The following is a 17,660-nucleotide window of genomic DNA, read 5'->3' on the forward strand; positions in this document are numbered from 1 at the left end:
ATAGGGAATACATGTATCATCTTAATGTTGCCTTTTTATATGTAAAAAAAAAAATATTCATAATTTTTTTATTTTTTTTTGGAAACCTTCAATTGCGATTGTTTGGACAGCCATTAGGAATTTTTTTTTTCAGTTTTTCACCGATTGGGAAAGTGCCAATTTCCAGAAGGACACAGAAGGACAAAAATCGCTGAGGCCAGATTTTTTTCAATTTGACCTAAGGATCTGGTTTTTTACCTTTTAGGACCCTCTTTTGAACTTAGGTCTGAGATATTCTCAATTGTACAGGAGAAGTTTCATCATGGTGGGGCAATACAAAATGTGGTTTATAAAAACTAAGAATGTTAACACAAGTAAATTTTAAGATCAACAACAATCCTTTTGTTTAATATTATAGACAAGATGGATCACAAAAGCTCACCATGAGCATGTTATTCTCAGGTGAGGTGAATTAATGGGCAGATCTGTTGTTGTTTTTTTCTTTAGAAAAAAGCTTTGAACCATAATACAACATTGCCACAAATGTCTTTGTTCATACTGACATGGCAGCATTGGCAATGTACAGAATCAGTCAGAAGGCATGCGGATAACAGAAGAAATTAAGGCAGCCATAATTGGGCTCATCAATAGAGAAGTCAGGGCGGGATTATGCATATTAACCAAATTAGTCACTCCTAGCTTGTACGAGTCCCAGAAATGTGAATAATGTGATTACTGGAAACGGCCACTTGTAATGAGAGGTCCTTATTTAAGTACAAAATATGTGCCATCTCTGCTTTAGAAAACCAGCCAACAAATACTATGACTAACAACAAGTGGACCAAACTAAAGGCCTTAGGTCGCTCACCTGAGACATGTAAATGTTTTAAATGAAAGGTGTATTGAGAAGAAAATTATTTAAGTTATTTTGCTTATAAATCTATATATTAACAAGGCTATTGTCAAGCAATATGGTCCCCTACCGGCTCCACCATTGTCAAAAATTCCACCATTTTCAGATATATTTTTTTGGGTTGCCATAGCAACCACAATTTTTGACGTAGAAACAAAATGAAATGACGTGCATAATGCCCATATTGCCATCTATCCATGTTTCAAGTTTCATGAAAAAATATTTAGAACTTTTAAAGTTATCGCAGGATCCAAAAAAGTGTGACAGACAGACTCACAGACAAACGGACAGACACACAGAGCGCAAACCATAAGTCTCCTCCGATGAAACCGGTAGGGGACAATAAGAAACCGTCGGAGACGGGTGATGCTCCCCAAAGGTTTTTTTTGTCACAATATTGCACTATATATTCAGATAAAAGGAAACCTCTAGTAGTTGGGGGGACAAGAATTGCACTATATGTACAGTTTATAGAAAATTTCAAAGGGCCATAACTCTGTGAAAAATCATCCAACCAGAACCGGCTGATAATATGCACATCTCCTCTTGGTAGTGAAGCTTCCCCTAAAGTTTAATTGAATTCTGGTCATTAATTGCTGAGATATAGCCCGGACAAAAATTGTGCACGGACGGACGGACACACACACGGACAAACGAAGCAGCGACTATATGCTCCCCCCAAAGATTTTGGGGAGCATAAAAACAGTGTTTTTTTCACCATTTTTGGAATGGAGCTGGGTCCCTTTGGATTGGGAAAATTCGGGGCGTTTCGACTCAAATTAGTGTTGTTAATGTTATGGTAACAAATGCTTCAAGATTGAGAATATTTTCAGTATTATACTTTCTAAGGTTGAACTTATATAGCTGGATGGGAGATATGAACAAAATCTGGGACGACACTTTACACACATGCATTAAACCCCTTGTTCACAGAAACAATCCTGCTGGAATCCCAAGGCAGTGTCCTCAGTATCACCTTATTTTCTAAGGAAACCCTCTAAACCCTCTACTTGACTGAAAGGCCCTGACAGTTCATTCGTTGTCAACAAGGCAGAGGAACATTTGTAAGATTTCATTAGTGACAAGCTGAAGCAGTTGTGCATGTCATTTTGCAGTTCCCCGATCTCAGAGTGGTTCAGAAAATTAGAGACAGATAATAAGACAAAGATCTACAGGTTGAAATATGGCAGCGCATCTTATCGTATCAAACAATATCATTCAACACTACATTACAGTTAAGTTACAATCAAATTTTCGAAGATGGTTGATGGTTAGGCACCACACTCATGTGATGCTCTAATTGCATTTTTTTTCTTCACCTTTAACATGCATTTACCAAATACACTGATCATAAATACATATTTGTTGTGAGCTAATAATTCTTTTTTTTGGTCAAACTTCTGGCCGAAATTCGCCACCAATTCCAAATCTCAAAAACTCCATACTTTTCACGATTGGCTACCTAATCTGTTTCTTTAAATAATTGAAACATTTAATTTATCTCCTTATTCAGCTCTATGAGTTAGGAATTCAACAAATATACTGCCACAAACACTTGTATTTTACATTTTAATTTGTTGTATGCAAAAAAACACACACAGAATTTCCCAATTTTAGTCAAAACAACATGTGTTTTTTTATCCAATCCAAAGGGCCTCCCCCAGCCCTATTCCCAAATGGTTGAATACACTGTAGTTGGGAATTTAGGTACAAGGTCTTTCCTGCATTAATAATTTATGCACAGGGGTACCTGTTTTGGAAATTCGAGATCAGGTGTAGCCCTTGTTTGGAAATTCAGTCACAGGAGTACATACATGTATGTGCTTAAAGGCCCTGAGGAAAAGGCCTGCCTACTTAGTAATCAGTGCATTGTAACCTGCCATATGTTAACCTCCTCTCAATCTTTATTTTCTAGAACTGTAATTTAGAAGATTAGGCAATGCCAGGAACAAATTTACTGCAAGGTGTTAAACCCACAATTCTCACACATGAGAGATTGATTACTTTTTAGCCTGCTATAACCAGCCCAGCTTCACTAAATCCCTTAATCACAGATGCCCAGATGTACAGTCGGCACCAAGTATCCCAACCATTACTGTCACATGCATCAAACAAATGTGGACCGGATATAACCAATTTACTATTAACAATGGACTAGAGGAAATTAAGAACTGATTAAACTTGCAGACTGAATGGCTTGTACTTGATATGCTTGTAATGGGGGAACTCAAAGATGTATTGACAAACAACATGCAGGCAACTTTACATGCAGGATGAAAGATTTGTTCTGATTTTCGAAATTCTCACAATTTTAATTGTGATTGCATATATACGTATGTGTACACGGTTAATTAATTTTATCACACTAGCTGTTCTTATAATATTTAACCCTTTGCATGCTGGGAAATTTGTCGCTGCTAAAATGTCGTCTGCTGAATTTCTAAAATCAGCATTTACTTCGATTTTTTTCAAAGAATACTATCAGAATAGCAAACAGTTTGGATCCTGATGAGACGCCACGTTCTCATCTGGATCCAAACTGTTTGCAAAGGCCTTTAAAATTCAGTTCCAGCGCTGAAAGGGTTAACGAAGGTTGTGTTCTCTGTGTTTCCTACCATTCAAACTGTCACACAGCAGCATCTTTTTCTTTCAGTACAGCTTTTAAAAATTAGTTATCACATGTAAAATAAGAACCATGATTATTAAATGGTCAACAAATTACATATCAATATTGAACCCTTAAATATAAAAAGGTAATATTTGGTTACACTTCCTATCCCATGCTGGTTTAAGTTCTTAAACAATTAACAGTACTAATCTAGGTACCAAAAAAAAAATCACAAACTACACTATAAATCTTTAAATGAAAAAAAAGCTTCTTCTATTCTCATTCTCGGATATATTATATCAATAACAATGAAATACTAAATGGTACAATATTTCATAAATGGATAGAACCAACAACATAAATATTTACTCTCGGAATAGACCAAACCTACATAATGTCATTGGCTATAAAAACAGGTCCAGAAAACAACTAGAAATCCATACAACGGACTGCCGTTATTGACAGGTCTCCATCAATAGAGGTGACAGCTAGCACACTGCCATGGGTCCTAAATCAGTTTTTCCACTCACACTATTTATGGACCAATGACTAATACAGGATCCAGTGTTTTCTCCATGCACAGCTACAGCCATTCATGGATTGGATACTGCAAAACTGTGTCATCGACCAAACCTTGTTGGCCGATTGACAATATAAAATAGTTTTTCAATTCTATATTGGTTTTTAATCTTCATAAACAATGAGAGCGGGTTTCTTGACAATCAATTTTAAATGTTCATGTTGTTGTTTCTTTCAGCTCATATCATCGCCTGAAACCAACATAGTAATAACTAATCGAAAAAAAAAACTTCATAAATGTGTGATTTAATATTCTCATTTTTGACACACATTTTTTAACTTTATTGAAAATCGGCAGAATAATCTGTAATTATCTCCATGTCAACCTACTTGCAAAGGACATTAAAATTTGCTGAGTCGTTAATAACAAGGAAATTTTGCTTGTCACTAAGGTAAATCCTTGACATTCTTTTCAAAAGTAGACTCCAAGAATAGTCAGAGTTAAGCCAAGTGTTCCTGATGAAATGATGCAAGTATTCAAACAATTAAGGAAATATCAAACAAATACCAAGCTAACACTACACTAAGAGAAATGGAGTGCTTTCTCTTAACCAACATATTACAAAATTAGATAGGATGTGTGCAGAGAAAAAAAAACTAAACTTATAAACACAATGCCACAAAATAATGCTCATATATATGGTTTTTGCACACAACAACTCTATTGATATGATCATTGGTGCCAAGCAATTTAAAAATTAATAAATTTACATAGTATGAGCGGGACATAAAAATAACAACAAACGCACACACAGATAGAGAAAAGCTGTTCTCCCATTATGATTGCAGGGGCATTAAAAGTTTGGAACACAACTTGACACATTCTCACAAAGCTCCTGCGCCTTTCAGAAAATTGTGTAAACCATTAAATATCTCTGACAATATAGAAACACAAACAGAATGGGTGAAAAAAAAGCAAGAATCAGAGTTGTTCCCACCAAAGTTTATCAAAAACACTCAACTAAATTGTGACACCTTCAGCCAAACAACAGTATAAACCATTAAATGTCTCTGACAATATGAAACAAACGAGAATAGGTAAAAAACGCAAGAATCAACGACTTTCCACCAAAATCCATCAAAAACATTGGAAAATTCTCACACTCTCAGCAAGGCAAGCGTGTTGAATGTCTCAGAGAGTTGTTTATCAGGCAACCAGAATTGGTAAAAAAACGCTATAATCAATGTTTTTCCCACCAAAATCCATAAAAAAACACACAACTAAATTCTCACCTTTCAACAACGCGACCGTGTTGAACGTCTCTGAGAGTTTATCGAGCAGGATGTAAAGGAAGTTGTCCTCTGTAAGGCGGCCCGGGTTCTCCGTGCACTGGTCGTACACGATCACGTCCATGAGATCATCCACGTCTATGTGGCAGTTCTGTACCAGCAGGTCACGGATCTGAATCTACAAACCAGGCATTCATTTTTATATATGAGCCTTGATCTGCAAAACCTGGGTTTAATGCAGAGAAGACACTTTCTGCCTAAACTGGATTTAAGCTAAACAAACAAGAGACTTCTTTAAACAAAAAATACTTTAAAAGCAGTGTCATCCTTTATCAGCTTATGCGGAATGCACAGGCTAATACGGGACGACGCTTTACGCATATGCATTCATTAAATCCGGTTTTCCAAGAGTGCAACTAATATTTAACATTGTCCGTTTTACAAAACAATTTGTCAAACAAGAGGGCCAATATGGCCCTAGTTCGCTCACCTGAGAGGAGTCGGTTCATTCAATCTTTACCTAATGTCAAACTTGACCTAGATATTGACCAGACAAACATCCTGGTCAAGTTTCATCATTATTGAACCAAAACTCTGGCGTAGGGAGTGTTTTTGTTTTTGTAAGATTTTAAATGGTGACCTATATTTTGAGTTTAACCCCCTTACCAAACATCATACTTTGCTTACAAGGATTTTGTATAATAAAATGAAAATTTGGACAATCTAAGGGCAATAATTATGGCATTAATTAATATTTGATTTTGCTCATCATCAAACTTGACTGAGATCTTTCAGCAACTTTGATAAAGAATGCTTGAGAAATGTGAATGCTAGAGTGTTTACAAACCAAATGTAGACGGACGGACAGCGGACAAAGACCAATCCTAAAACCTCACCTGAGCAATCAGGTGAGCTAAAAAGCGTGTTTCACCGATCTGAGCCATTTTCCAACTTGTCCAAGAAATCAATAAAACCAATGTATTGACTAAGTTTCACAATGATTAAGCAAAATACAGGGGGTTTTCAGCACTGTCTGCGCCTCCGGAAAACGGAGGCACTCCCAAAGCAAACAGACCCGATCCCAAACCGTAATTATTAAAAAAATCCCAATTTCCCCCCCCCCCCCCCCACCCAAAAAAATATTTTTTGTTTAATTTTTTTTTTTAAGAATGAAGTGTCTTATAACTTGTGTGACTAACCAGTGTTTGTTTAGGTAAAAAATATCTGCTATAAGGTTTTGCTTGTACAGTTATTATCTTAGAGTGTAACTGTAACTGAAAAACAAAACTGCAGTACTTGAATAAACGTTGAACATGCCCAATATTGCATCTGTTTATATAAAGAAGACAAAATAACAAATAAAAACAAATTTATTTGTTAAACCTCTGAATTATTTAAGCATGATAAATTCACAATTTTTTCCCAAATGAGCCATTTCATTGAAGCAAAACTTCTAAAAATGGCCAATTTTGTCAATAAAAAATTCCCAATTTGGTCAGACTCCTTTTCCCAAAATAGGCAGAAAACCCCGTGAAATATGTGACTTCTATAGTGTTTGATCACAAGGTTACTCTATATACACTGTAACTCCAAAATAACGCTCTCCGTTATAACCCTGAATCCAATATAATGCGGGTGGGTCTTGGATCCTGTTTTTTTGTCCAACCTTCCATTTCTGATTCAAATCCATGTTATGCAACTTCATGTATTTTCAGACAATTCAAAGATGGCGGCGATCACATCTTGATTGCTTCATTCAACCATCCATTGAACCGATGTTAATCGCTTCGAGGTTCAACAACACCGACGGCTAATTGGTGTTAATCTGTTGTGTAATGTCAATAAAGGTGTGAAAAACTAGCAGGTCAGTATTTATTACATGTAATCTCTATCAGAGCGGTTCGGTGCGCTAATTTCAATAAGTTAAGTGCAAGCGGGATAATTAAAAATAAAGTTATTCAAAATGATAAAAACATTCTTACTTTAATATGATTGCAGTTTGACTATATTAAAGGAGCCGCTTTGAAATATACTGTGCACAGTATAAAACAAGTTTTTCTGTCAATTCATTATCATTCCAGTATTTAGTCATTTAATATTTCAGTTTGTGTACGAGAAATTAATTAAATAATCCAGACGATATATATATATGCTAACGCAGTGTAATTGTTAACAGAGGTTCACTTTCAATTTTGCCCGGTATCAGAAAGTCCCCGGAAAGCACGTTTTTTTGCATGACGGCGTATGACGCAATAAAACATTTCTTTGTACATGTATCCTATTGCATTCAATCTAAATTTAAATTCGCTCGTCCAATGAAAGCTCTGCCCCATAATGCACTGTTCTCTTTACACTTCTGAAAATGGTGTATGCATTAGCATACAGTTGTGTTTGTGAAATTTATAAACATATTTTTTATCGTCATAAATGTTCAAGATTATTATTTTTTTAAGTGATGTAACTTTATTGGATTATCTGATAAATGTGCACATTAGAAAAGCGGTATGAATACTGTTATTGATACGATTCGGTTTATATGCATGTATTTGCGGATGACAACACAGCATGGGAATACACAGGACCTATATTATAGGCTATAGTATACCTGTTTTTATAGCCCCCCTGCAATAAATGAGCTCAAAACTTATAACGCGGATCCGTTAATAACGCTGTTGCGTGGCTTGGACCCCATCATTCGCGTTATATTGGAGTTACAGTGTAGTCACATAAGGAAAACTGCCCCACCCCCCTGGCAGCCATGTTTATTGACCCATCGGGACCATTTGCAAACTCATCTGAGATATATATAAAACCAATATTTGCACCAAGTTTCATGATGATTGGGCAAAAAATGTGACTTCTACAGTGTTACAAGCTTTTTCCTTTTTTTTTAACCTAGTGACCTAGTTTTTGACCAAGCATGACCCAGTTTCGAACTCGATCGAGATATCATTGGGACAAATCTTCTGACCACGTTTCATGAAGATCGAACAATAAATGTGGCCTCTAGAGTGTTTACGAACAAATGTGAACAGACGGACGACGGACAAAGACCGGTAACAAAAGCTCACCTGAGCAATCAGGTGTGCTAAAAAAAGCATCCAACCTTAAATAACAATCAACACATAAATGATACACACAACTATTATTATTATGAAAACATTAATAATCAAAGGGGATTAACTACTGTAAACTTATGACCTTAATTCATGATTGTTGTAAAGCCTTTTTACTATATAAATATAAGGAAAACTGCCCCGTCCCCCTGGCAACCATGTTTTTCAACGGACCGGAACCATTTTCAAACTTAACTCGCGTATCTAGGAAACAAAATTTCTGACAAAATTTCATGAAAATTGGGCCAAAAATGTGACTTCTAGAGTGTTCCCATGTTTTCACTATATCCATATAGAGAAAAAGGCCCCGCCCACTGGCGGCCATGTTTTTTCACCGATCTGGACTATTTTCAAACTCGTCCGAGAAATCAATAAAACCAATGTTTTGACCAACTTTCATGATGATTGGGCAAAAATTGTAACTTCCAGAGTATTTACAACGTTTCTCTATAGCCAAATAAGGAAAACTGCCCCGCCCACTGGCGGCCATGTTTTTCAATGGACCGGAACCACTTTTGAACTCAACCAACATATCATTAAGACAAACATTTTGACAAAGTTACATGAAGATTGGGCATGAAATGTGACTTCTACAGTGTTTACAAGTTTTTTTCTTTTTTTTGACATAGTGACTTAGTTTTTGACCCGGAACGACCCAGTTTCGAACTCGACCGAGATTTTATTGGGACGAAGCTTCTGACCAAGTTTCATGAAGAACGGACAATTAATGTGACCTCTAGAGTGTTTACGAACAAATGTTAACGGACGGACGGACGACGGACAAAGACCGGTCACAAAAGCTTACCTTAGCAATCAGGTGAGCTAAAAAGTATATAGCATCTATCTGGAAGTTCTGAACAAGTTCGTGGATCTCCTCTACGAACCAAGTGAACGCACGTGATATACATTTATAAATCTGTAGCCTAGATTAAAACACTTTTTTCAGTATTTACCAAGGTTTGGTCTTCATAAAAAGGCCAAAAGGTAAATACTTCTATGTTGCAGTTTTGTACCAGCAGGTTGTGGATATGAATCTATAAACCTCATGAAGGTGTACATTAACTGCTGACAGGCCTTTTCCAAAGACCTGTAATTTGACTTTTTTTATCAAATGAGAATTTAGAGAACAGACCCATAAGAATCATGAGTGGTACCTTGTTTGATTGAAGGCGTCGTTTGAGGATCTTTGTACAGGAGACATTGGAGGACTGCTGGATGTGAGATGTATTGTACTCCAGGAAGGAACGACTGTCAATCAGTAGGTACTGAAATACCAAGGAAATATATATGAGCCTTTCTTTGGGAAAATGGGGCTTCATGCATGTTTGTAAAATGTTGTCCCAGATTAGCCTGTGCAGTCTGCACAGGCTAAATAGGGATGACACTTTCTGCTATTCTGAATTTTCTGTAAGAAGAGACTCCTTTCAATTAGAAATACCATAACAAGCAGAAAGCGTTGTCCCTGATTAGCATTTGCAGTCAGCACAGGTTAATCTTGAATTACACTTTAACTCTTTCAGTGCGGGAACCGAAATTTGAAGGCCTTTGCAAACAGTTTGGATCCAGATGAGACGCCACAGAACGTGGCGTCTCATCTGGATCCAAACTGTTTGCTATTCTGATAGTATTCTTTGAAAAAAAATCGAAGAAAATGCTTATTTTAGAAATTCAACAGATGACATTTTAGCAGACGACAAATTTCCCAGCATGCAGTCAGTAAGCAATTCTTTAAGCCCCATTTTCCAAGAGCCAGATTCATATTTACAAAGGTATGTTTATAACAACTGATATATTACATACTACAATTGTAAGAAGATTTATGTAGAGAAAGGGCTAGAGTATAAGTCTATGCAGTTTTTGTTGTTGGTGTATTACCTTTCCTTAATTAAAAGCATGTTTCACAAGTTGACCATAACAGTTATAATTGCACATACATATTCGGTTGGTTGTTTTTTTCCTTTATGAAAACTGATATGTTCGTCATATACTTCAATACAAATGTATATACATGCATAAAGGTAAGTATCATCTTATTGCTGTTGAGCTATACAAATAAAGTTTTTGCTCTGATGCCAGTGTTTTTATTCAACATTTTCGGAATGGGGCCAATCCCTTTGCATTTGGAAAATTTGCATCGTTTCAACTAAAATTGGGAAAATGCTGTTGTTACTTTTGCTTAAAAATACTTTAAAATTGACAATACAAGTATTTTCAAAATTATATTAACCAAGGTTCAACTTATAGAGCTGTAGGGAGATGACCTTAATGCTGCAATTTGATCTTTTTTTAAATCTTGGGAATTTTAGGCAGTCATTTGGTAAAAATATATACTTTTTGAGATTGGGAATGGGGACAAATTTTGGCCTGAAATTGATTTATCTATGTTTTTTGGATATTATCCAAAAATGTATAAATGCAACACATAGCAGGCAGTTGTTACCTTCTCAAGTCCAGTTTTCAGAAGTAAAGCCAACTCAGCTGGTTTGATAATCTTGTAGTCCTTTGGTTTCTCAGTTGCCCCTACTTGAGAATTGAAATCTGTTGAAGAAAATTCATAGCTTTCCCAGGAAAAGTCATTTTGTCTCTCTGAGCTTTCAATTTCATGCAGTGAGTTGCTTCCCTTATAAGTAAGACTTTCATGATCAAGAAAAGGGTGGCTTCCCCTTGGTGAAAAACTCAACTGAAAAGGGTTGCTTCCCCTTGAAGTAAAACTGTCATTGCTTGATGTCCATTTTCCACTCTCAAGAAGAGGATTACCAATACTTGACTGAAAGTTGTCATTTGCTTGTGGCCACTGTCTTCTCACTGAGCTGCCTATGCTGTGCTTAGATGTGTCTGAATATATATCCACATCCACTTCTGATTGCTGCATCTGTGGCACATGTCTGGAGTCAACTTCATCAAACCCTGAATCTTGAGAGGCAATTGAAAACGCTGTTCCCCAACTGGAGTTGGAATCCAGCAGAGAAGAAACATCTGAGAAAGATGAAAGACTTAAAGAACTCCGTGGATAGGAACTTTCCAAGTCATAAAATCCTGCTGAATCCGGAGAATCCAGGGTTTGTATTGTAGGATCTGCTGACATTCTTGACACCATGCGTAAAGAAGGATCCGTAAAAGATAGGCGATCATTGAGTCGTGATGCTGATTGGAGTAATTTACCAGAACTTGAAAATGGTGCTGACAATGATGATGACAGAGATAGTGATCTGGAGGTTAATGCTGATGAAGTTGAAGATGACAATGATAATGACTGATTTCTAGAGGCTGATTTACGAGTCCAGGAATGCATTTCCTGAGGTTTTTTGGTGAGTAACCAAGATGGGGCATCTACTTCATCCATTTTTAGTGCATCTATTATCGTGGTAGAGGTTCCTGTATCAAGAATGGACGAATTCTCACAATGTGAATTTAAGCTTTAAGATCAAATCTCCGTCATCTTTATGATCTACATAATTCTCAAACTGATCGGCTGTATGTGAACTTGTGGCGACAAGAAATGGTGTAGCGGGCACAGAAGTATGCATTCGGTTCTTGGCCAAAACCTTTCATTTTTGCATTAGTTCTGTTGTTTTACAATATTAGATGCCATTACCTGAAAATAGAAAAATTGATCATTTGAAGTTTCCGATTTGAACAACAACAAGAAACATGGCAACATCATGAAACCAGGTTTTTAACATGAACGATATGTATAACAACACTAGCGCAATCCCAGCTTAGCTATGTTAACAATCCACATCACCTCATCCTAGGACAAACATTAATATAACAGTGATATTAATGTTCCTTGCCTTGTCCCAAATGCAATCTCAAGCTATGTGTTCATGTAAGCCACCTACACACAAAATGGCAATGTGTTGTCTCCATCCAAACTCAAGTTATTGAGGGGAAACAGTTTTCATACTTCATTAGTAACAATAACCTTGACCTGACACCCCTTATATACAATCTCAAGCAACCTGACTCCATGCAAGCTTGCTATATCCTAAGATTTGTGCATGCAAAAGTTATCACCTGGAAACCACCTGTTTGACGCTGACAACCCACCCCCCCCCCCCTGCATGCCTGTCCCCCCCCCCCCAAAGCCCAATCTATTAACAAGGATTTTCAGCATTTCAAACCTGGTTAAAAACAGGAATATTTGCCGTACTGTTTTATAAACAATAAGTCTGTTTAGATTTCTTGAGCTGAATAGCTGCTCTGTTAAGTTAAGAATGACTTATAAATACCCATGCATTCATATTTAACTAAAGAAAGATTGCTATATGTATAATCCGGGCATAGGAACCCTTTATCAGAAAACAACACATTTAACTATTTCACTTCCATATGTACTAAAAAATGTACCTGCATTTGTCAAGTCAACAACAAGCTATTACATAAAATCTTTTAAACATTCTTCCTCTCAGCAAACTGCTAATCCCTCAACCACATAGTGGCTTTAAATGCTAAGATATGTGTTCATGTGTTATAAAACTCGAATTTCTATTCCTTATCAGAGAGTAGAAATGATGACTCATGCCGACAATGTGCAAATTTGTACAAACCTCATTGCTAAAGGCATTTTGTACACTTTAAATAATGCCCTCACATTCAACAGCCAGATAGGGTTCTGTGTTTGTATGTTTGTGGGGGGGACTTCTGTTTACATTTGAATTACTGACTCACCCAGGTTGCAGTTAAAGGCACTAGTTCATGATCTATGATATGTGTGATTTTCTTGACTAGCCTACTAGTACTACAGAAATACAGGCAGAATGTCATTGGTATTATACATTTGTGTGACCTCTTTGAAAAGAAACAAAGAACTTCTGAACATATATTAATTTTGTATTAATGTGTGTATGTTTCCAATCCCTATAACTTGATTTGTAAAACCAACACTTGCTCATCATCACAAAAGAAAATTCTATTCTTGTAAGTTGCGTTACCAGCCTGACAATGTTCTAACATTTTCTTTCCCGAACAGTGATCTTAAGTATGTTATTGCTATCTGATGCAACAACAGTTGAAAAACTTTGTGAAAGAGCCTTTAATTATCAACTTAATCAACTATTAAATCATGACAAGGAAATTATTTTAATGCACTTAATGTGACTTCAATTTTCTGAAATGTGCACCTAAATTATTGTCAACCTTAACAGAAAATGCAGAAAACAAGAAACAGTCGTAGACGGGTGATGCTCCCCAAAGGTTTTTTTGGTCACAATATTGCACTATATATTTAGATAAAAGGAACAGTCTTGAGAGCACAGTAGTTGGGGGGACAAGATTTTTTTATAGAAAATTTCAAAGGGTCATAACTCTGTGAAAAATCATCCGACCAGAACCTGCTGATAATACGCACATCTCCTCTTGGTATTGAAGCTTCCCATAAAGTTTCATTGAATTCCGGTCATTAGTTGCTGAGAAATAGCCAGGACAAAAATTGTGCACGGACGGACACACGGATGGACGGACAGACGAAGCGGCGACTATATGCTCCCCCCAAAATTATTTTGGGGGAGCATAAAAAGAGATGATGAACATAACATCAACATGCATGTTAAAGATTCAACACTTCAATGAGATATAATAATGCAGAGTATAAAAAATACCTTAAAGCATTTAGAATTTTAATTGGTTTTTTTATTGTATGGAGCATATGCTAATGAATAAATACAATAGTACAAAATATATCTAGTAACTGCTATACTATATAAGCGCTTTACTCTGTAAATCCTATGTAACAATATGTTAAATTAGGTACAATACTTTCCTACTCTCTACAGAAGAACAAGGCTTTTGGACCAATTGCTTGTTATCTATATACAAAATCCAATGGATAACAAACCTAACCATTTGCTTGTTATCTATATACAAAATCCAATGGATAACAAACCTAACCAATTGCTTGTTATCTATATACAAAATCCAATGGATAACAAACCTAACCAATTGCTTGTTATCTATATACAAAATCCAATGGATAACAAACCTAACTGATTGCTCTTAATTTATTGTATTCCTACTAATTTATATTCTGGGTTATTTGACAACAAACTATGACAGAAAACTATTATATAAAAAAAATTGAGCCCCACGTAAGGAAAGCAGGGCTTAATGAATGGAATTTTTCACAGTCTCTTTCAAACAAAAATCAAGTTAAGGTCTTCCTAGGTAAGCCTACGTGGACTGCACAGGCTTATCTGGGAAGCCTACGTGGACTGCACAGGCTTATCTGGCCTAGGTAAGCCTACGTGGACTGCACAGGCTTATCTGGGAAGCCTACGTGGACTGCACAGGCTTATCTGGGAAGCCTACGTGGACTGCACAGGCTTATCTGGCCTAGGTAAGCCTACGTGGACTGCACAGGCTTATCTGGGAAGCCTACGTGGACTGCACAGGCTTATCTGGGAAGACACTTTATGCACATGAACTGACAGCCCTGTTTTGTAAGAGTGAGGCCACGTAGTTTTAACAAATGAAACAAGGTGAACTTGAAGGGCACAAATTTACCCAATGTCCATTGCTGTTTCTCTTAGCTTCTGCTCTGAGCTTGTTTACAACAAGATTCTTAAATATTGCAAAACAGTATTACAAATTGATTATGGTCATGATTTACAAAAACAAATAATCAACTAGAAGTTATACAACATTACATTATAAGTGGTATTGATGATATTGCCATAGCAACACAATAGATATATTGCGATAGCAGATAATGATACAAATGAAACGCTGAAATAATGAGTCATTTCTCAGTTTGACATCTCAGCCTCCGAGTCAATGAGGGGAACAAAATCATGCCTTACTCTATACAATAGAATGTTCAGAAATTCTATAAATATACTGTATAGCATACCTCAAAGTTGTTGTACCAGTATATTTTGTTGTATATCCATGGAAAATAAAAGAAAATGTGCAATTTAAAGAAAACCTTTTTAAAACTCTGCAATAAGTGAAGAATTTAATAAACATAACTGAAGAAATAAGAACAGGAAGAGAAGTTCAGAAAATAAATGCGCTCACTGTTGTTGTTCTCACGTGACTCTAACTCATAACGGCTAAGTGTAAGAATGAATTAACTCATGAAACGACCAGATTAGAGATGCCCTTATATTGCACCAAGGTATCAGAATAGGAATGAATCATGAAATCATTGTTTCTGTTTTAAAGATGCTACTTAGATAGCACTGGTTGTGTTAATTACCATTCACTTCCTGTGCTGAGACATTAGAAGGCCCTGAGCACAGTTGTTTCCATCATTTCATTACAAATAAAATTAGCATACTTTGAACAGTGTGGAAAAAAAACACCATTATATTTGGGATTTTGAAAAATAATTAATTTTCTAAATGTCAGCATGTTTTATTTAGGTTTATTTAACTAATAATTTCAATGCTCAACGATGGTAGTCTATTTAAAATAGGTACAAAGTTTAATAACTAAACAATTGCAATTTCTATGATAGCTGATTATATATAAATAGTGTTTTCTCATTAAAACAGTCATATTTTTTTTGCTAGTAGTAGTACACCTCTAGCTACTCCAGGGTAACATGCTTTGAAAACCACTTGTTTGCATCATTAATGAATAACTTTAATAACACTGAACAAGTAAAACCTCAACACTGTCGAAACTTATTTGATTTATGTTTAAAGAATCACATGGGGAAATAAATTACAAGCAGGATGTAAGAAGTAAGAATAAAATATTGGAAGTAATTCTGTAGATGATTAAATGAAATTATGTTTCATAAGGACCACTTAATTTATTTATCAGTTTGGAGCATAAACAGGAAGGAAAGTTTAAAACGGTGCATATCATAAATTATGAGTCGTGTTCTGAGAAAACTGGGCATAATGTATATACATAAAGTGTTGTCCCAGACTAGCCTGTGCAGTCCGCACAGGCTAATCAGGGATGACACTTTCTGCTTTTATGACATTTTTTGTTTAAATGCAGTCTTTTCTTAGCAAAAATCCAATTTAGGCGGAAAGTGTTGTCCCTGATTAGCACAGGCTAATCTGGGACGACACTTTACCCACATGCATCATGCCCAGTTTTTTCAGAACGCGACTTATATAAGTAGGAAGTTTTATATATGAGCCGCACTCTGGGAATTAACCCTTTGCATGCTGGGAAATTTGTTGTCTGCTAAAATGTCGTCTGCTGAATTTCTAAAATTAGCATTTTCTTCGATTTTTTTCAAAGAATACTATCAGAATAGCAAACAGTTTGGATCCTGATGAGACGCCACGTTCTGTGGCGTCTCATCTGGATCCAAACTGTTTGCAAAGGCCTTCAAAATTCGGTTCCAGCACTGAAAGAGTTAATGCTCACAAGAAAAGTCCGTCTAGACAGGATTTTCCCTACAAGACTTCCTTTAAACGAACAATTCCGTAAACTCGGAAAGTGTGCGGACTCGGGGCTTTTTTTCTTTATTTACTGTAGGAAAAGGGACTGGCTACAAAAATTGACAAAACTGAAAAAGAGAAAGATATTTCCCATAGGAAGCTTGAAATTTGGGAAAATTTGCATCATTTTAAAGAAATTCTCTTGGGGGAAGGGGCCCATATAAGGCCCTTGCCAAAGAAGCAATAAAAGCCATGGTGGACAACACAGGCTAATCTTAACTTTACAGGCATGAATTAAGCTCTGTTTTCCCAGAGTGGCTGAGAAGCCTGAGAAGATCTGCTGTTTATTCTGATTCAAATCTCACATGACAACTCTTATGACTAAATAACAAAACAGAAGCACATAAGCATACCCCATTGAGAAAGTAGTGGAAATGAGATTTTCCCAGATTTAACAGGTTGCCCCCTCTTATCAGTAGTGTGCTCTGGTACAAATTGCCCTTGGAGTAATAAATGTGTTCTCAGAATAAGAACTTTCCGTTTTCATGCCTTGTAATCTGAACATCCTTTTTCATCATCATTCAGTTAATTAGGTTCATGGTTTAAATACAGTAAGAAGTTGTATTAGATTACACTTGAAAATAAATTGATATGAAAGGTCACTGACTTCCTGTTTTCCCTTGTCGTACTTTCATGATTTTTTTATGAGACCCAATAATCATGTATGAAATACTGGTTGATTTATTCTTGTTTATCAGTTCATAAATCATTATAGGACTTCTGAAGTGTATAAGATGGAAACCATCAGAGAGTTTGCAAAGATTGTTAAATTATAATAGAATACAAAATAATGATAATGAAAAAATTACTTTGATTCTAATAGGAATGGCTAC

The 17,660-nt window shown here is 36.1% G+C and overlaps 1 protein-coding gene across 8 annotated transcripts in view; it reads right to left on the bottom strand.

Annotated features, from left to right (window-relative positions):
* Positions 1 to 17,660, bottom strand: part of LOC127853662 (uncharacterized) — a 79,217-nt gene that overhangs the window by 50,454 nt on the left and 11,103 nt on the right. For 6 of the 8 annotated variants that reach the window (XM_052388355.1, XM_052388356.1, XM_052388349.1 and 3 more), the window contains exons 2-4: positions 10,866 to 12,020; positions 9,580 to 9,690; positions 5,313 to 5,487 (exon numbers count right to left, since the gene is read on the bottom strand). In XM_052388355.1, coding sequence (XP_052244315.1) covers positions 5,313 to 5,487; positions 9,580 to 9,690; positions 10,866 to 11,768 — 1,189 coding nt within the window. In that variant the 5' untranslated portion in view covers positions 11,769 to 12,020. Of the gene's footprint in view, positions 1 to 5,312; positions 5,488 to 9,579; positions 9,691 to 10,865; positions 12,021 to 12,775; positions 12,924 to 15,272; positions 15,422 to 17,660 lie in introns of those variants that run through there. The other 2 variants (XM_052388352.1, XM_052388350.1) reach the window with 2 other exon arrangements.

This window comes from Dreissena polymorpha, chromosome 12 (assembly GCF_020536995.1).
Source record: "Dreissena polymorpha isolate Duluth1 chromosome 12, UMN_Dpol_1.0, whole genome shotgun sequence".
Taxonomy (NCBI): Eukaryota; Metazoa; Mollusca; class Bivalvia; order Myida; family Dreissenidae; genus Dreissena; species Dreissena polymorpha.